At 44.0% G+C, this 20,287-nt stretch overlaps 1 protein-coding gene across 1 annotated transcript in view; it reads left to right on the top strand.

The window, feature by feature from the left end:
- The first annotated feature begins 2,038 nt into the window (after positions 1-2,038).
- Psmf1 (proteasome inhibitor subunit 1) overlaps positions 2,039-20,287 on the top strand; it is a 40,828-nt gene continuing 22,579 nt past the window's right edge. Inside the window, exons 1-3 of the mRNA XM_004668046.3 lie at positions 2,039-2,270; positions 8,256-8,408; positions 9,992-10,074. Of these exons, the coding sequence (XP_004668103.1) occupies positions 2,142-2,270; positions 8,256-8,408; positions 9,992-10,074 (365 nt within the window). The 5' untranslated portion in view covers positions 2,039-2,141. The remainder of the gene's footprint in view (positions 2,271-8,255; positions 8,409-9,991; positions 10,075-20,287) is intronic.

Below are 20,287 nucleotides of genomic sequence, written 5' to 3'. Positions count from 1 at the left end.
AAATGATAGCTTTTGCTATGGGAAGTTCATCTCAGAGGGGAGCTCCATGGCCACCAGTTTTAGCATCAGCCAGAATGTGTTAACACACCTGCACTCCTCCACAGACCTGTGCACTCAAGAGTCTCTACGGATGGGGTTCAGGATTCTGGGTATCTCAGGGAAATTGTAGGAACACAAAGTTTGAAGAGGCAAATGGCCAGCTGACAGAAAGAGAAAGAGAGAGGCAAACAGGAGAGAGAGGGGTGTTAAAGAGGTGATACTAACCCTCCCATTTAGGCTGAGCATAGACTATCCATTCAGACTCTTTCAGTAAGTACGCACTGAGCTCTGAAAGCGACAGCTGGGAGCTCTGAAAGGTAGCTGAGCACAGGACACATATGGTCCTTGCTCCCTTGTCCCAGTTTAGTGAAAAGTCATTAAATTTATGTGCATAAAAAAGAACAAACCTCAATAGCATGTGATACAGAATGCTAGGTGGGGGGGGAGGGAGGAGCACAGCAAGGGGATAAAGTGGAGAAGGTTATTTGGATGGTTATAGAAGCCCTCTGCTGAGACTGGTAGATGAGAAAAGGAACTTCTTAAAATGAAAAAGTTTGGGAAAAGAACATTCTAGACAGAGAAAACAGTACATATGCAGTGAGTCATCCAACAACCAATTGAAAATTACATCTGTTCTGAACATATATGGATTTTTTCTTGTCACTATTCCCTAAGCAATATAATGTAGGAAATATAGTCATAACATTTAGATTGTGTTAGGTATTATAATTAATCTAGATTTAAGGTATGTGAAGGATGGGGGTGTAGGAAATGCTTATAGTTTTCCATTTTATTTAAGTTCTTGAATATCTGTCAATTTTGGTATGTGCAGAGGATCCTGAAACCAATCTCCCACAGATACTTACAGACAACGATGATGCACAGGCTTGGAGACCAGAACATGTGGAAAGGGGAGACTAGCTATGAAACTACCCCAATAATCCAGGAGTGAGATGCTGGAAGGATCGGATGAGGAGTGAGACAGCGAAGGTGCTGGTTTACAACGTGTTTTGCTGTTGCTCAGGAGCACTGGTGGCTCCTTGGGCTTACACAGGCTTCTGAGCGCTCTTTGCTGTAGATCTCACACTGGATTGCCTTTGTCTATATTCTTATAAAACCACTACATAGCGAGCTCCATACCAACATGGCTTGGTCCTAGAGGCATGAGAGCAGCAAGGAGCCAAGGTTATGGCAGTCAGGGAGTAGAAGGGCTACATGGAAAACACTGCAGGCGTGTGCTGATCATGAATACACTGAAGCCATCTCCTAAGTTCTTCCTCTCCTAGCACACACCCTTCTTTGCGGATGGGAAGTCTGCAGTTCTCTCCCAGAGGAGGAGGAGGAGGAGGAGAGGGAGGAAGTATCATCTTTACATGGCTATCTTTTTACCTTTTCGTTTGTTTTCTTCCTTTCCTTCCTCCATCCCTTCCTTTTGTTGTTGTTGTTTTGGTTTTTCGAGGTAGGGTTTCACTCTAGTCCAGGCTGACCTGAAATTCACTGTGTAGCCTCAGGGTGGCTCACAGCGATCCTCCCACCTCAGCCTCCCTAGTGCTGGGCACATAGTTGGGTTTTTTGTTGTTGTTGTTGTTGTTTTTAAGAATTTTACCCCCTCTGAGTTAACATTTATTTATTTATTTATTTATTTATTTATTTATTTATTTATTTATTTATTTATTTATTTATTTATTTAATAAGAGTATGCTTTGTATGGACACATCATGTGCCGGTACCATCATTTCCTTCCTCTCTGGCCCCAGTCCGCTGAGGACCCACCTCTCCCGCAAAATTCCTCTGCCGTGGTGAGTTTTAAGTCTTCACCGCCGTTTACACTTAGCTGTCCGTCCGGCTGTCGGGGTGAGGCGGAACCCAGCCCGGCCGGAATTCTCTGGCGGAACCCTTCCGCGTCGGGCTCGCATTTCCCGCCCGGAGCGCCTGGCCAACGCGCGCCAGCATTTGCCACAATTTCCGGCGCTGCGCCACACGTCTGGCGCTTCTGCGTTTCAGCCGCTGTAGCAGCCCCGACCCGGGCCCGACCCGCGGGGCCGGCTGCCAGCGCTGGCCCCTCTCCTTTCCTCTCCTCCCCTACAGAAGGCTGAGCGCCCATGGCGGGCTTGGAGGTGCTCTTCGCGTCGGCCGCGCCGGCCATCACCTGCCCGCAGGACGCGCTCGTCTGCTTCCTGCACTGGGAAGTGGTGACCAACGGCTACTGTAGCTTGGGCACCGGCGACCAGGTACGCCACCGAGCCGGCCAGGGTGGAGGGGAGCCCGAACCCCGGGGTCTGAAAGGCCTTGCCTGGTCGCCTCTACCTCTAGGAAGGACTCCCTGAGGGGGCCAGAGAAAAGGAAAGACCGACCCTTCTGACAGTGCCCCCTGTACTAGAGGGCAACGACCCAGATTTCCCACTACAGACCCAAAAACAATTCCCGCATTCAGTCAGGGGGAAAGCTACTTACTTTGAGTCACCCCTAAACCTGCCTCATCGCCGCTAGAGCCCACCTACTATTCCATCCCTATAGAATCTGCTTGTTAACCCCTAGGGTCTGGTTGACGTCCTCACATTGCTGGAGGATTACTGGGCCCAGCCCACCCGAATAATTCCTCTTATTTGACCCTTTCCCCGTGACCCCCTCACTCCCCCCAGCATCCTGCCCATCAGTTTCTTGAATTTTGCCTCTAGCTCGGCAGAACCGTGTGTGTGAGAAATTTGGCTTCATTCAGCTTGATTTGGGTTTCCTTGTTAAGGCCGGTGTTACTCATAAGGAGCTCTGTAGCTGTGTCAAGTGATGTACGTAGAGATGGCCATAGACTTTTAGAGATAGTTGATTTTCTGGAGGCTGGGAAGATGGCTCAGCTGTTAAAGGTGCTTTCAAAGCCTGCTAACCCAGGTTCAGTTCAAGCTGGACTCAGAAAATGGCAAGTGTCTGGTGTTCTTTTGCAAAAGCAAAAGAATTTGACTTACTTTTGTGTGTGTGTGTTTTTTTTTTCAATTCTGTTTATTTGTTTGTTTTGTCTTTTGAGACAGAGACTCACTCTAGCCCAGGCTGGCCTCCCAGTGCTAGGATTAAAAACATGTGTCATCATGCCTAGCTAATTCTGTTGGTTTTTAAAAAATATTCTCTTAGTGTATGTGTGTCTTTGGGGGGGGGGCAGGGTCTTACTGTAGTCCCAGGCTGATCTGGAACTCACTCTTTAGCCCAGGCTGGCCTTGCACTCATGGTGGTCCTCCTACCTCAGCCTCCCCAGTGCTGGGATCAAAGGCTGTACCACCAGACCCAGCAAGAATTTGGTTTTCTGGTGTGGGAGTCTAAAGATTATGAAAAACAATTACTTGTTTGAGTTTCTTTGTTTGCATTTTAGCCCAGAGGCACCAGAGTGAGCTCAGTTAGTAAAGAATGTTTCCAACCCACAGGATTGTGCCCAAAATGACAGTTGCCTGTACTTTCTTGGGGCTAACAGGTGGATGTGACAGGAGAAAATCATCTCTGAGCTGACATGGTGTGACCTTCGGGAGGTCCCAGCCCCTCTTAGACTCTGAAGTTTTTATCTGAGGGAGTCAAATTAGATAACCGTGTATTTTGGTTACTTTCCAACTATGGCCTTCTGGAACACTTGATACTTGATCTCGGGGCCCAGAGGGCAGGCGCATACCATGTTTGACCTGATAATACCAGGGCCTGTTCCATCAGTCCCGCCTCTTGTTTTCTGGGGACCATCGATTTAACCATAGTAAGAGACTTAACCATAGTAAGAGACGGTCACCTTAACAGTCCCCAGGGATTCTCTCTTGCTCAGGAAAACAAAGATACTAGGTTAATGACCAGAACAGGTTATCTGTATGCCAGGAGAGAATGCAGGTAGGTTGAATGTCATACACAGAGAAGGTAATAGATATTAGAAAGTAGAAGTTGACAGAACAAAGGAAAGCATGTCACCCCAGTCTTCCAAATGAATCCTTGAAATCCACAGTGCTAAACATGTTAGAGGAAATTTACCCAGTTCAGGTTAAAGGAATTGTTTCTCCTGGGTTTGGTTAGTTTCACTTTTGTTTTCCCTGCAGTCTTTCTCTTCCTCAGGCCTGTGACTTTCATTGTCATCTAGCCAAGTTTAAACCATACCAGTTGCAACATCCCAAATACTTGTGACCACTTCCCCCTGTTTATTTCCAATCATCAGGGGTGACCGAAGAAGCTAGGCCAGCAAATATCAGTGTGTGGCGTCCCTTCGTGCTTGGTGTATGCAGCTCAACCTTTGTCCTTTTCGGGTAGTCTCACTCCTCTCTCTCCCCATCATCCTGCACATCAGTTCTTGAGTTTTGCCTCTGGCACAGGAGACCTGTGTGTAAAATTTGATTAGAAGAATAAAACCATTGGCTTCATTTTGATGTGTGTGTATGCTTCTGAATGTTTTGTATTAATGGTACTAGACTGTAAACCTTACTTTTTTCCCAAATCTGTTTTTATTTTTTTTTCATTTATTTTTATTTATTTATTTGAGAGCAACAGACAGAGAGAGAAAGAGGCAGAGAGAGAGAGACAGACAGACAGACAGACAATGGGCGCGCCAGGGCCTCCAGCCACTGCAAACGACCTCCAGACATGTGCGCCCCCTTGTGCATCTGGCTAACATAGGTCCTGGGGAATCCAGCTTTGAACTGGGGTCCTTAGGCTTCATAGGCAAGCGCTTAACAGCTAAGCCATCTCTCCAGCCCCCAAATCTGTTTTTAAAACCATGTTTTTACTTTCATTCATAATACTACAATGAGACATCCATTTTGTCGGGAGCCATTTTGGCTGGACTTGTATCCATAGCCCTGGGCTTCTGGCCGCAAGACATTACCAAAACTATAGCAGCCTTCCTGTAAGTAAGATTGTGTATCTTCAGTGTCTGGCAGCAAGACATTAGCATAACCATAACAGCCTACCTGTAAGCAAGATTAGGTATCTTCAGCCTTTTGGCTGGTCCTTTGTACTGAGAAATGATTGAAATGCAAAAACTCTGTAACAGGAAAGTTTTTTGATAAGGAACTTGTAAAGCTCATAAAATCTTTGTCCATGGGAAAACTGTTTGTAAAAAGATATAAAAAGGAATGCTGTGAAATAAACTGTGTCTTCAGTCCTGGCTTGAGGCCTTGCTTCAGCCCTGGACTGGAGTCCATGCTTTCACTCTTTCTTCTGTCTTTCCTTAATCCTCACTCCCCATCAAGCTCGAACCCTTTCAGCCGGCAGGCTCCGGCACCATATAATATACTATATTTTGCATTTCCCCTCCACTTTGGCTGCCCTAGCCAAGGCTGAGGTAAGGCTTCCTTACCTCATGTCTCATACTTCTTTACACAGGATTCTCTTCCAGTAGTAGGACCTTTGAGTCACCAGGCATAGGTTTAACCTGTTTGCACTAAATTCTGCTAGATTATGCCCCAAGCAGCCTGTATGAGTTAAAGTGCCCACCAGCAGTTCCTGGAAGTCATAGCCATGCAAACATAAGGCAAGAAATACAAAAACTCAAAGCACTACTGTGACAGTTGTAACCTAGTGTCACTTCAGCTTGCATCTCTGGTATTAATAACTTTGAACAAACCCTTCTATACTGTTGACTGCTCTTTTCTTTGTTCTTTCCTTTTAAAAATTATTTATGTATCCATTTGACAGAGAAAGAGAGAGAGAATAGGTGTGACAGGGCCTCCGGTCACTGCAAATGAACTCCAGACACATGCACCCTCTTGTGCATCTGACTAACGTGGGTCCTGGGGAATTGAACCTGGGTCCTTTGGCTTTTCAGGCAAACACCTTAACCGCTAAGCCATCCCTCCAGTCCTGTTCTTTCCTTTTTTTTTTTTTTTTTTTTTTTTTTTAATGAGAAAGAGACAGAAAATTGGCACCCCAGAGCCTCCAGCCCTGCATTTGAACTCCAGATATGTGCACCATCTTGTGCACATGTGCGCCTTTGCACACTTGTGTCACCTTGTGCATCTGGCTTACATGGGATCTGGAGAGTTGAACATGAGTCCTTAGGCTTTGCAGGCAAGTGCCTTAACTGCTAAGCCATCTCTCCATCCCTGTTCGAATCTTTTGCCAATAACGTGGGTCCCCACTTTTTACTGTTTATTTTCCAGGAATCCCCTTAATGTGCTGGTTATTAATTATTTTCCTTTTTGCCTGTAGCAGATACTTTTCCTTGTCTGTGGTAGCTGTTAACTGTCTGTAGTGTCTGTTGGGAAAAAGAAGTTCTATATTATGGCCAGTCTCACAGGCATTTATTGGTTCTTTTAAATTTCATTTATTTATTTTTTTTATTTGAGTGAGAGAGAGAGAATAGGCACACCAGAGCCTCTAGCCACTGCAAATGAACTCCAGACATATGCACCACCTTTTGTATCTGGCTTTACATGGGTACTGGGGAATCAAACCCGGGCCTTAGGCTTTGCAGGCAACTGCCTCAACTGATGAGCCATCTCTCCAGCCCCTGCATGTATTGTTCTTTCAGGGATCCTGTTTAAGAACTCGTTCTCTACCTGGAAATCACTGTATTTATTTTTACCATAAATGTAATTTGAGAACTATATCTCATACTTTCATGTGTTATTATAAAGGAAAAGAAGGAACATTATAACTCACATCAGGATGCTTTTTTTTTTTTTTTGAGGTAGTCTTGATCTAGCCCAGGCGCACATGGAATTCACTATATTTTCTCAGGGTGTCCTCAAACTCACAGCGATCCTCCTACCTCTGCCTCCCGAGTGCTAGGATTGAAGGCATGTGCCACCATGCCTAGCTAGGATACATTTTTTTAATCATCTGCCAGAACTGGAAGCTTAAAAAGTGGTTAATAGCCATGTTGGTAGCCCAGTGGAACAACAGTGTGTCTGTCACTGTTTAGTAAACATTTTGCCTTCCTCTCATAAAAGTTCTTCCTGTGGGTATACCACATATGTACCAGATGTGTTCATAACCACATTTTTCTAAGGGCTGAAGAAATATACTAGAAGCACTTCTGATCAATATTAGCCAGTGAGTGTGTAAATAACAGTATATTCATTTGATAGAACAATGTAGTTGTGAATATGAATCAGCTGCAATGAAATGTAACATGGGGCTGGTGAGATGGCTTAGTGGTGAAGATGCTTGCCTGTGAAGCCTAAGGACCTATGTTCAACTCTCCAGATCCCACACCAGCCAGGTGCACAATGGTGAGACAAGCACAAGACCACACATGCCCACTAGGTGGCCAAGAGTCTGAGTGCAGTTGCAGTGACTGAGGCCCCAGCATGTCAGTTCTCTCTCTAAAATATTTTTTTAACTTAAGAAAATGTGGTAACATGGGTGGATACCCCAAAACAATAGCAAGTAAAAAAGCCAAGTATCAGATGTGATTCCATCTGTATACAATTCATAAGCATCTGAGACAGTATATTTTGGTGATCATGTGTATAGTACTGCAGCATATAGTAATGAGGGAAGGAGGCAGATTTGCTGGGGTACGGTACCTAAGGCTTCAGTGATGATGGTCAGTGATGGTCACTGTTGCACCTGCTAAGCTGGTGCTGTTTACATAGGTGTTCATTTTATAGTTTTTTATTTTGTACATATGCTACATTTGGGGTGTACATAAAGATTGTTCTTAATTTTTGTTAAACCATTGCATGTGATTGCAGAGTCTCCATTAAGATCTATGTTTATTTATTTATTTACAAGGAGAGAGAGAGAGAATGGGTATGCCAGGGCCTCTAGACACTGCAGTTGAACTCTGGGTACATGTGCCACTTTGTGCATCTGGCTTTATGTGGATACTCGGGATTTAAACCCAGGTTGTTAGGTTTTGCAGGCAAGGGCCTTAACCACTGGGCAATCTCTCCAGCCCAAGATCTGTGCTGTTTTAGTTAGCATCTTGCTGATGCTATTGCAGATAGCCTAACGTCCAAATTGTGGTAAACAGTGCTTTAGTATTTCATGGTGTCCTTTGAGATGATTGGTCTTATTCTTGACAAGACATTGGAGACATTTATGAAGCCAAGAATGCATATTGACAGGTTCCTGTACTGTGCCATCAAGGCAACCAGATTCTTATGAAGAGAGCACTCCAGAAACATGCTTTACTTTACCTCTGAAACCTCATCTGTAATGTGAGGGATTGGGTTGGAGTATTGGTGATTTGGTCTTTGGTAGCTCCATGTTCTGAGATCATGATCTTTTTCTTCTCAATCCTGGTGTCTTCTCAGCCAGGCCCCAGCGATAAGAAGTCAGAACTCCTGCCAGCTGGGTGGAGCAGCAATAAAGACCTTTATGCCCTCCGGTATGAGTCTAAGGATGGAGCCAGGAAACTCCTCGTGAAAGCTATCCCTGTGGAGAACAGCATGATCATCAATGTGCTGGTGAGTCTCGCAAGCTGATGGATCTGCTGATGGTGTGGCCTCTAGGATGGCTGTTTCAAAACCAGGTGGTGTTCTGCTTAAATATACTTACTTGACAGAGGGGGAGACAGAGATACAGTGAGTTTGGGTATGCCAGGGCTTCTTGCTACTGCACATGAACTCCAAGTGCTTGTACCACTTTGCGCATCTGGCTTTACGTACGTACTGGAGAATTGAACCAGGATTTGGCAGGCGTTTAACTACCTGTCCAACTCTCAAAACCTGTTTTAACAGTATGGCTTCAGACTGTAAAAGTTCCCAAAGCTTTTCCCTAGTGATCCTACTTCTGGAACCTGATCCTGAGATGAGAACCCAGAGTATGCATAGAAAAGCTTTGTGTACAAAGGGGTTCACGGCTTGTATTACAAAATAGGGACTTTCTGTCCAGGAAATGGTTAAATAATGAAGGTAAACTCAGTGATAACACAGAAGAAAAAGGCTTCTTGTAGCCCCAGTAGACTCTTAGTTTCTTGCTACCTTGGAACCTTTTACATTTCCTCTTTCCTGTCTTGAAACTACCCACCTCACCCCCGCATGCCATGTCACATGTCACACATGCATACTCTCTACCATCCCTTCAGCCTGCCTAACTCACTTGCTTTTTTCACCTACTCAACAAGTTTAGTCCTATCAATTCCCACTTTCCAGGAAAGTCAGAATTAATGTCTTTCTACTCCTGGTTTTATTTTCCACCTTCTGTTTAGCACAGTCTTGTCATGGTGTTCTTATTTGTGCTTGGTTTTGTCAGTATCTTGTGCCTGACCTGCAAGCATTGTGAGGGCAGTTATTGTCTTTCTGTTCAGTTTTGTCTTTGTTATCTGTGTACATATCACAGTATCCCACTTTAGCTACCATATGTGACTTTTTCCATTCAGTGTGCTTTAGAGGTTTATTTACATAGAGGCACATGCAGATAGACCTCATTTTAAATATTTTTATTTATTTGAGAGAGAGAGAAAGAGTATGGGCATGCCAGGATTTCTTGCCACTGCAGATGAACTTCAGATATATGTGTCACTTTGTACATTTGGGATTATATGGGTACTGGGGAATTGAACCCATGCTGTCAAGCTTTGTAAACAAGCATCTTTAACTGCTGAGCTATCTTTCCACCCTTCATTTCTTTTAGTTACTATATATTACCCACTATTCTTTCCCTTATTGATGAACATTTAGGTCGTTTGTGAGAACAGAGTTATTAGTTGCAAACAATGAATTCCCTTCAGATTAATTTAAGCAGTTTAAAAGAGCTGGGATAACTCATTGAAATAGGTTCAAAGCTGGACTTCCAAAAGCATTTCCCCACACCTTAGAAACTGGTAGTGCTTGTCCCCTTCAGCCCTAGATATGGGACCATTACTGCCAGCCTCGTGCTCCTTGTTATCAGCCATTGATGTTGTGACCCTGTAGCCTTCCCTTTCTGGGCCTACTTCTTTCTCCATGTTGCTCCAAGTCACAGTTTGTGTCCATTGGGTACCTTTATCCTATACCACACTTATACAGAAATAGCCCCCATCTCTTGTCATCCATTTTTATTTTTCTAGGAATATGGCTCACAACGAGTGGCAGACTTGACCCTGAACTTAGATGATTACATCAGTGCAGAAGACCTGAGTGACTTCCACAGGTACTTGCAACTTCTGTCTTTTCCCTAGGCAAAAGAAGATAGAGTCTGAGGTGGGAAATAAGGAACAGGGTAAAAGTACCTAGAGAATCAAGAAAGGTTGACAGAGGAACTTTCCCCTTGGGCGCAGTCAGTTCTCAATTCACTTCTCTGTTATTTATTTGAAGAGAAAACTCACATAGAAAATGTCCCATGAGTCTCCAGCCATACCACCCTGAACACACCCAGTCTTGTCTGATCTCAGAAGCTAAGCAGTGTCGGGCCTGGTTAGTACTTGGATAGAAGAAAATGTCCCATGAAATACATTGGTTGATCAAGAGTCCACAGGTGCTACCGTGGCCAAACCAACTGGTTTAGTTAAGAGTAGGCTCCTGGGAGGAGGTATGACTACTCAGATCCCCACTCTACCCCAACATTTTTTTTAAAGGAAACTTGACTATTTTAGAGCAGTAAAATCAGTAAGTTCAGAGCCCCATGGACTCATTGCCCACTGGTCCTAGTGCAAGGCCTCCCCCATGGCCATCTGGTACCTGAGTGGTGCCTCTATAACACTCCATATGCCCACTGACACATCACCTCTCTATTAGGGTTCACTCTTGGTGATGTACATTCTGTGGGTTTGAATATACATATAATGACACATTCACCATTGTAGCGTCACTCTGTAAAAATCTTCCGTGCTGCACCTATTCCTGACCCCAGAACTCCCTCAATTACCCTTGGGAAGCACTGATCTTGTTACTGATGGCCTCCGTAGTTTTGTCTTTTTCAGAATGTTGTGTGCCTGGAAAATGTTCTCATAGAAACTGTCTTCCAAAGTGGCTGTACCATTTTTGCATTCCTGCCAGTAGTGAATAATGAGTTTTTTCTTGTCCATATCCTTGTCAATGTTGGTTCCAGTGTCGTGGTGGCTCCTCATTGTTTTGGCTTGTTCTCTGGAAACACAGGATGTGGAGCAGCTCTTCCTGTGTGTCTGCTTTATGCAGGTCTTTTTGGGTGAAGTGTCTATTCTTGCTCAGTTTTATATTAGGTGGTTCATTTTCTTTGAGTTTTAAGAATTCATTTTGTATTTTGGATGACAGTCCTTTATCTGATAAGTGCTTTCCAAATATTTTCTCCTAGTAGGTGACTTATCTTCTCTCATTATTGCCATCCTAAACTTTTTAAAAATTTTTTTTATTAACAACTTCCATGATTATAAAAAATACCCCATGGTGATACCCTCCCTCCGCCCAGTTACCCCTTAGAAACTCCACTCTCCATCATACCCTCTCCCCATCTCAATCAGTCTCTCTTTTACTTTTGATGTCATCATCTTTTCCTCCTCTTATGATGGTCTTGTGTAGGTAGTATCAGGCATAGATATCCAGGCCATTTTATGTCTGGAGGGAGCATGTTGTAAGGAGCCCTGCCCTTCCTTTGGCTCTTACATTCTTTCCACCACCTCTTCTGCATTAGACCCTGAGCCTTGGAAGGTGTGATCAAGATGTTACTCAGAAGCCGGGCGTGGTGGTGCACGCCTTTAATCCCAGCACTCGGGAGGCAGAGGTAGGAGGATCGCTGTGAGTTCGAGGCCACCCTGAGACTCCATAGTGAATTCCAGGTCAGCCTGAGCTAGAGTGAGACCCTACCTCGAAAAAACAAAAAAAAAAAAAAAGATGTTACTCAGGGGCTGGAGAGATGGCTTAGTGGTTAAGTGCTTGCCTGTGAAGCCTAAGGACCCCTGTTCAAGGCTCAGTTCCCCAGGTCCCTCGTTAGCCAGATGCACAAGGGGGCGCACGCGTCTGGAGTTCATTTGCAGAGGCTGGAAACCCTGGCGCGCCCATTCTCTCTCTCTCCCTCTATCTGTCTTTCTCTCTGTGTCTGTCGCTCTCAGATAAATAAATAAATAAATAAACTTAAAAAAAAAAAAAGATGTTACTCAGTACTCCAGTCTCTTCTTTCCAGCACTATGGTACCTTCTGAGTCCTATATGCTAACAACAAACACACAGAGAATGAAATGAGAGAATCACTCCCATTCACAATTGCATCAAAGAAAATTAAGTACCTTGGAATAAACCTAACCAAGGAAGTAAAGGATCTCTACAATGAAAACTATAAAACACTCAAGCGAGAAATTGCAGAGGACACTAGGAAATGGAAAAACATCCCTTGTTCCTGGATTGGAAGAATCAATATTGTGAAAATGGCAATCTTTTTTTTTTTAATTTTTTTTGTTCATTTTTATTTATTTGAGAGCGACAGACATGGAGAGAAAGACAAATAGAGGGAGAGAGAGAGAATGGGCGCGCCAGGACTTCCAGCCACTGCAAACGAACTCCAGACGCATGCGCCCCCTTGTGCATCTGGCTAACGTGGGACCTGGGGAACCGAGCCTTGAACCAGGGTCCTTAGGCTTCACAGGCAAGCGCTTAACCGCTAAGCCATCTCTCCAGCCCGAAAATGGCAATCTTACCAAAAGCAATCTACACATTTAATGCAATCCCATCAAAATTCCAACAGCATTCTTCAAGGAAATAGAAAAAACAATCCAAAAATTCATTTGGAATTACAAAAAACCTCAAATATCTAAAATAATACTAAGCAACAAAAATGAGGCTGGTGGTGTCACTATACCTGATTTTAACCTATACTACAGAGCCATAGTAACAAAAACAGCATGGTACTGGCACAAAAGCAGACATGTAGATCAATAGAACAGAATAGAGGTCCCAGATGCAAGTCCAGGTAGCTATAGCCACCTGATATTCGATAAAAAATGCCAAAAATACTCACTGGAGAAAAGACAGCCTAAACTTTTTATTTTGAAGTTTGTCATCCTACAGAGAAATGGCTTATCCAAATATACAGTGAACCTCCAATTAGCCACACCTAGATTCACTGCTCTCCCACACATACCCAGGTATATATGTGGGCATGGGGCAAGTATGTATGTATGAGTAGTATGTATGTATGAGTATCATGTGTGCCACAGTGTACATATGGAGGTCAGAGGACTGCTTTGGGGTCTTAATTCTTTCTAGGGGGGAGGGGTGTTAATTATTACCTTCAGTGTTTGAGGCAGGGTCTCTCTTGTTTGCCACTGAAACTTCTGGCTGCCTTCCATTTCTGTGGGGGCATTGGGATTACAGATGCTGTGCTTCTATCCAGCTTCATGCAGATTCTGGGGATCGGAACTTCGGTTGTCAGGCTTGCACAGCAAATACCCCTCAGCCCTAGATTCACCAATTTTTAACATTTTCCTGCTTTTGCTAAATTTTTCTGTATAATTTTTTGTTCCTGAACCATCTGAGAATTACTGACAGACTTCATAAGTTTTGATCCCTAAGCACTGCAGCACTTAGCACCATTTTCTTAACCTCCTCCTTGTCCCTAAACCAGCTGTCACACTTGGGAATGCAGCCTCGATGTGGCTGTCCTCTAACGCACAGTCTGCATTCACTAATTCAGTAATGGCATTCAATAATGCCCCTCAGTGCTGGTCTTTTGATCTTTTTCCTTTCACTCCAAAATTGCGTATTACATTAATTTTTCTGTCTCTTAAATTTGCTTTAACTAGTGTAGTTTTCACTTTGTTTTAAATCTTGTATTGGCTGAATATTTCTTTGCTATGCCCAATGCCATCTTTTGCAGTGTGAATGTTTACTCTGTGCCAATGTGGGTTTTGGGGGGATTTTTTGGTATTATGGCTCAGTTAAAAGATCTTGGACTGTGGGGATGTATAAACATCATTGGAATTGATAAAAACTTTGGGGACTTTTAAAGTTGGACTGAGTGCATTGTATTTTATATCATGTGTGGTTATCAGTTTATGGGGCCAGGGGCGAAATGTGGTGGTTTAATGTAGGTGTCCCCCATAAATTTAGGTGTTCTGAATACTAGGTTCCCAGCTGATAGAGATTTGAGAATTAATGCCTCTTGGAAGGAGTGTATTGTTGGGGGCAGGCTTATGGGTATTATAGCCAGATTCCCCATGCCAGTGTTTGGCACACTCTCCTATTGCTGTTGTCCACCTTATGTTGGCCAGGGGGTGATGCCCACCCTCTGTTCATGCCATCATTTTCCACTGCCATCATAAAGCTTCCCCCTCGAGACTATAAGCCAAAATAAACCACATTTTTTCCACAAGCTGCTCTTGGTTGGGTGATTTCTACTAGCAATGCAAACCTGACTATAGCACCTACCAAGAACAAACTTATTAAATAAAGTTCCAAAGGTGATTTATTGTAGGTTATTTCTTTGTGAGTGTGGAAGTCCTCACATACACACACACACACACACACACACACACACACACACAGAGGGGAGGGGAAGTGTGTGTGTGTGTGTCTGTCTGTCTGTCAAGAGTCCAGTGTTCAAAAGGTACTTAGATTGATACTTGCCTTTTCATCAGTGTAATGAAGTTTCCTCTTGTATGTTGTTAGGCCCACTTATTTTCATTTTAGGGACTCTTTCCCATACATCCTTGTTGACCACCTTAGGATTTTGGAGGAAACTTGTCATCACTAAATCCACAGCTATCAAAAATTAACTAAAGAGCTGGAGGGATGACTTAGCAGTTAAGGCATTTGCCTGCCAAGCCAAAGGATCCAGGTTTGATTCCCCAGGACCCACATTAGCCAAATACACAAGGGGGTGCATGTATCTGGAGTTCGTCTGCAGTGGCTGGAGGCCCTGGTGTGCCCATTCTCCCTCCCTCCCTCCCTCCCTTCCTCCCTCCCTCCCTCTCTCTCTCTCTCTCTCCCCGCCCTTTCTCTGTCAAATAAATAAAAATAAAAAAATAACTAAACCTCAGAATATCCTAGAAGCCCGGTTGCATAATCATAGCTGATTAGCAGTACTTGAACTCATTCTGCTCTACTCAGACTTCAGACCACCCACCTCCACTCTCCTTTCTCTCTTCCCTTTTTATGCAGCCTGTCTGTAGGAGGTTCCTGACAGGTTCCCTACCTGCTGCCCACATAGCAGTCAGACCAGACCAGTAAAATATAGATCAGATTATGGTTACAAGTGTTGCTTAGAGCCCTTTACTGATGCCACCTCATACCCACGGATGGTTACTGTTAAAAAGAAAAAGATGGGGCTAGAGAGATGAGTTAGCAGTTAAGGCACTTGCCTACAAAGCCCAAGGACCTAGGTTCAATTCCCCAGGGCCTACGTAAGCCAGATGTGTAAGGTGTCTCATGCATCTGGAGTTTGTTTGCAGTGGCTAAATGCCCTGGCATGCCATTCTTTCTCTCTCTCTCTTTCAAATAAATAAAAAAACTAAAAGGAAAGACGGAAAAATAAATAAAAGTTAGTGAGAATATGGGGAAATTTAGAACCTTTTTGCATTGTTGGTGGGAATATGAAATGGTATAGCCACTATGGAAAACAAAAAGACACCACCTAATCCAGTAACTCCCCTGTGGGCAGATACTGAAAAGAACCTATAGGAGAGTTGAAGAGATACTTGTGTACTTGTTCCCTGTGCCTAGAGCGCTTACCACCCCATACCCTGACTCCTGTTCTTCCTGGAGTTTAAACGTAGATGTCCATTTCTCAGAGAAGCTCCCCTGACTCTCATGCTCAGTGTTTCAAAACCTCCTTTTAGGCATTTATTAAGTATTTTTTTTAATTTTTTTGTTCATTTTTATTTATTTATTTGAGAGTGACAGAGAGAGAGAGAGAGTAAGAGGCAGAGAAAGAGAGAGAATGGGCGCGCCAGGGCTTCCAGCCTCTGTAAACGAACTCCAGACGCGTGCGCCCCTTGTGCATCTAGCTAACGTGGGATCTGGGGAACCAAGCCTCGAACTGGGGGTCCTTAGGCTTCACAGGCAAGCGCTTAACCGCTAAGCCACCTCTCCAGCCCTTATTAAGTATTTTTTGATTAGCTTCTTTGAGTTGGTCTTTGCAAGGACAGCTTGGGTCAGTTTTGCATATTTTAAACAAAGGGAGGGAGGAACTGAGGTCATGGCCTGGCTGCCGTGCAGAGAGCAGCTTTCTGGGTGCTGCACACATGACACTTAGACCCTCTAAGAAAGAAAGACATCCGGGGTGTTGTCTCTCTCTTGACTTCATTCTGGAATTCCACCAGAAGAAAAATTGACAAAACATCTCTGAAAGGACCCAGGAATTATACAGGCCAGTCATGCCCTTAAAGCATTTATTGCCTCAGCAATGCTGCCAGTTGGTGATCGTGTGTTTCTCCACTTTTTTTCAAAATACCTTTGCTACTGGGGTTTACATGTGTGTGGAGGAAGGGGTATTTTGATATATATATATATTTTTTTTAGGCAAGCCCAATAGACTGCCTTTTTTTTTTTAAATGGGAGAGAGAGGTGGGGGGTGTGTGAGAGAGAGAATTGGTGCACCAGGACCTCCAGCCACTGAAGTTGAACTCCAGACATGTGTGCCCCCTCATGCACATGTGTGACCTTGTGCACTTACTTCACTGTGTGTCTGGCTTACGTGGGACCTGGAAAGTCAAACATGAGTCCTTAGTCTTTGCAGGCAAGCACCTTAACTGCTAAGCCATCTCTCCTGCCCTTCTTTTCTTTTTTGATTGCTGTAAAGGAGGGACATGGTAGTTCTACCACAAAGTGCTACTGTGAAAACAGATTGAGGTGTCAGTACTAGTGTGTTTTGTGCTGGGCCCCGCTCTTAGGAATGCATTAGGGAAAGGACAAATCAGTCCCTAGGAATCATCTCCTTGGGGGCTGAGGCTCTGAGAAATAGCTGTAGTTCGCCTCCTCACCAGGCCCTCCTTCCTCTGCTTCAGCCTGTGGTGCAGGCCTCTAGCCTTTCTCTTCATTAAGTGATCGTGGGTCACCTCTGCCGAATCAGAAGGTGCCATCCTCATTGTGCACACTGATGTGCTAAGGAGTGTAAACCTGTTCCGCCTCCCACTTTCAGTGTCTCATTGGATAACAGGCTGTATTTTGCCACTACCAGGCTGTTGTTTTTTCTTCCACAGATAGGAAATTCTACAAGAATTTCTGTTTTGGGATTTGCCAGTTATTGAATCAGGGCTGAATTCTACAGATAAAACACCTGCCTGGAGTGATAGAGCCTTCCCACATTGCATATACCTCATCTGACTGAAGGAAAAGAGGAGTTAGATTTGTCCCCACCTAGCTTGGGCAGGAAGCAGCAGGACCCGTGGGTTCTCTGTACTAAGTAGGAACATGCAGGGTTGTATGAACAACCATGGGTCTTGATCTTCCAAGACAGAGCAGGTGCTGTTACTTGTATTTGTTTGTTTTTTCAGAGTCTTTCTCAGACTGTCTCAGCCTCCCTAGTGCTAGGATGGTGTGCATGTACCATCTTGCCCAGGAACCATAGAACACTTCTTCAAGCACAGTGCTCCTTAGAGTTGACATATTAAGCTAGTAAGAGTGGGGTCACTCTAATGGAGGGTTAAGGCAGGAAATTGAGGTCACTGTGCCTCATAAACTTAGCTTCTACTCTAACCATTCTTTTCTGTGCTAGAAAAAACCTGAAACCACTCATTTAGTTTCATAGTCTCAGTTTATTTTAGGGTTATATAATAAATGTATTTTGCTTGTTTGTTTGAGATAGGTTCTAACATAGCCCAGGCTGGCCTTCAACCTCACATACTGTAGCAGAGGCTGCCTTTGAACTCCTGATCATCCTGCATCCATGTCCAAAGTGCTTTGATTATGGCAGGGATGGTCAGGGGCCAGGGGTGATGAAAAACTTGCTTTGTAACCAAGGATGTCCTAGAACTCTTTTTTTGTTGTTGTTGTTGTTTTGTGGTAGGATCTTACTTTACCCCAGACTAACCTGGAATTCACTGTGTAGCCTCAGGGTGACCTTGAACTCACAGCAATCCTCCTACCTCTTCCTCCTGAGTACTGGAATTAAAGGTGTGCGCCACCATGCCCAGCTATCCAAGTTTAGTCTCAGGGTGGCCTCGAACTCACAGTGATCCTCCTGACTGTGCCTCCCAAGTTTTGGGATTAAAGGTGTGCGCTACCACATCCGGCTTTTTGTTTCTGTTGAATTCCTAATATTCCTGCCTATGCCCCCCCAAGTACTGGGATTACAGGAATGTGCCACTGTGCCCAGCTAATAAATGTATTTTTAATTAAACTTTATTTTGAGATAATTATGGAATGCAGTTACAAGAAATGATAGCCCTTTTGTAGCCTTTGTGCATTTATACCCCAATGGTAACATCTTACAAAACTATGCTGCAATATCACAACCAGGTTATTAAAACAGATGGTGATAGAAAACATTGTCATCAGCATGAGAATCCTTCCTGTTGCTCTTTTACAGCTATACCCAGCCTCCAACCCCAGGTCTCTTAACCTCCTGACAATTTGTTTCCATTTCTAAAATTTTGTCATTTCAAACATATAAATGGAATTACATATGTAACCTTTTGGGTTGGCTTTTTTTTTTTTTTTAGGTAGGGTCTCGCGCTAGCCCTGGCTGACCTAGAACTCACTTTGTAGTTTCAGGCTGGCCTCGAACTCACAGGGGTCCTCCTACCTCTGTCTCCCAGGTGCTGAGTTTAAGCCCAGCTTGGGGTTGGTCTTTTAAACTCCGCCTAATTAACACCTTTCTGATCCATCCAAGTTGTAGTGTCCATTGAGTAGCATACACGTACCACAATGTGTTTAACTATTCACTAGTTTTGGTGGTTTGAATGTGAATGTATGTCCCCTATAGCCTCAGGTATTTTATTTTTGTGTGTTTAGTTTTTTGAGGTAGGGTTTCATTCTAGTCCAGGCTGACCTGGAATTCACTGTGTAGTCTCAGGGTGGCCTCAAACTCACAGTGATCCTCCTGCCTCCGCCTCCCTCTCAAGTGCTGGGATTAAAGGCATGTGCTACCATGCCCTGCTCTTATTTTTATTTTTTATTTTGAGAGAAGAGATAGTGAGAGAAGAGAGAGACAGAATTGGCCAGGGTCTCAGCCACTGCAATCCAACTGCAGACACTTGTGCCACCTAGTGGGCATGTGTGACTGTGGGATCTGGAGAGTAGAACGTGGGTCCTTAGGCTTCCCAGGCAAGCACCAGTACTGCTAAGAATCTCTCCAGCCCCTCAGGTATTTTTGATTAAGGTTAAGCTTTCTACTTAAATCTCTGGCAGCCTGCTGGAGGAGATGTCACTAGGGGTGGATCCTGACATCCAGCCCTACAGTGTGTGTGAGGATGAATCTTGGTATAGAGAGCATTTGAGCCCTACCTGTTAGTGTTGGTGGTGCTAGCTGTTGGTGGTTTCTCTCAGCTTTAATCTGAGAAAGGAAGCTAGATTCTTCTGCAATTGATGAAACTTCTCCTGGATCTGTAAGCTTTAAATAAATCCCTTCCTCCATGAACTGTATCTGGCTGGATGTTTGTCCCAGCAAAGTGGAGCTGACTACACCTAGTATTAAACCATAAGCTAAGACTGGGTTGTGTCAGCTTTGGGGGCTGCTACAAGTAAAGATTTTGTGAACATTCAAGCACAATCTGTTATGTGGTCACAAGTTTTATTTCTTGTGATAAATGCCTTGAGTACAATGGTAGCTTCATGTTTAGTTTAGTTCCCATTTTACATTTATTACAAGTGACTCAGGTTCTCTGTTTCTTTTTCGAGGTAGGATTTCACTGTAGTCCAGGCTGATCTGGAATTCACTATGTAGTCTCAGGGTAGCCTTGAACTCACAGCGATCCTCCTACCTCTGCCTCCTGAGTGCTGGGATTAAAGGCTTGTGCCACCCCACCCAGCTTTTCTGTTTCTTTACTAGCATTTGGTTTTACATTATTCTTTTGTTAACTATGCAGTAGTATCCCACTGGGGTTTTAATTTGAATTTCCTTAATAGCTAATGAAGGATGGGATTTTTCCTGTGTATGTGTGATGTGCATGTGTATGAGTGCACATATGTGCATGAGTACATGTATGTGTGGAGGCCAAAGGATAATCTTTGGTGTTATCCTCAGGTATGCCATCCACTTTCTGAGGCAGGGATTCATGGATTGACCTGGAACTTACCAATTAGGTAGACTGACTAGCCACTGAGCTCCAGGGCTCCTCCTGTCTCTACCCCTCCAGTGTGGAAAATTACAGATGTGCACCATCTGGAATGACAGGTTCACACCATGCCTGGCATTTATGTGGATGTTGGGGATTCAATTCAGGTCCTCATGCTTGTGAGGCAAGCACTGTGCCAACTGAGCTGTTTTCTCATGGTGGATTTTTTTTCACTTTTTTTTTT

Source organism: Jaculus jaculus, chromosome 8 (assembly GCF_020740685.1).
Source record: "Jaculus jaculus isolate mJacJac1 chromosome 8, mJacJac1.mat.Y.cur, whole genome shotgun sequence".
In the NCBI taxonomy this organism is placed as follows: domain Eukaryota; kingdom Metazoa; phylum Chordata; class Mammalia; order Rodentia; family Dipodidae; genus Jaculus; species Jaculus jaculus.
This window is presented reverse-complemented; position numbering and strand designations above follow the sequence as displayed.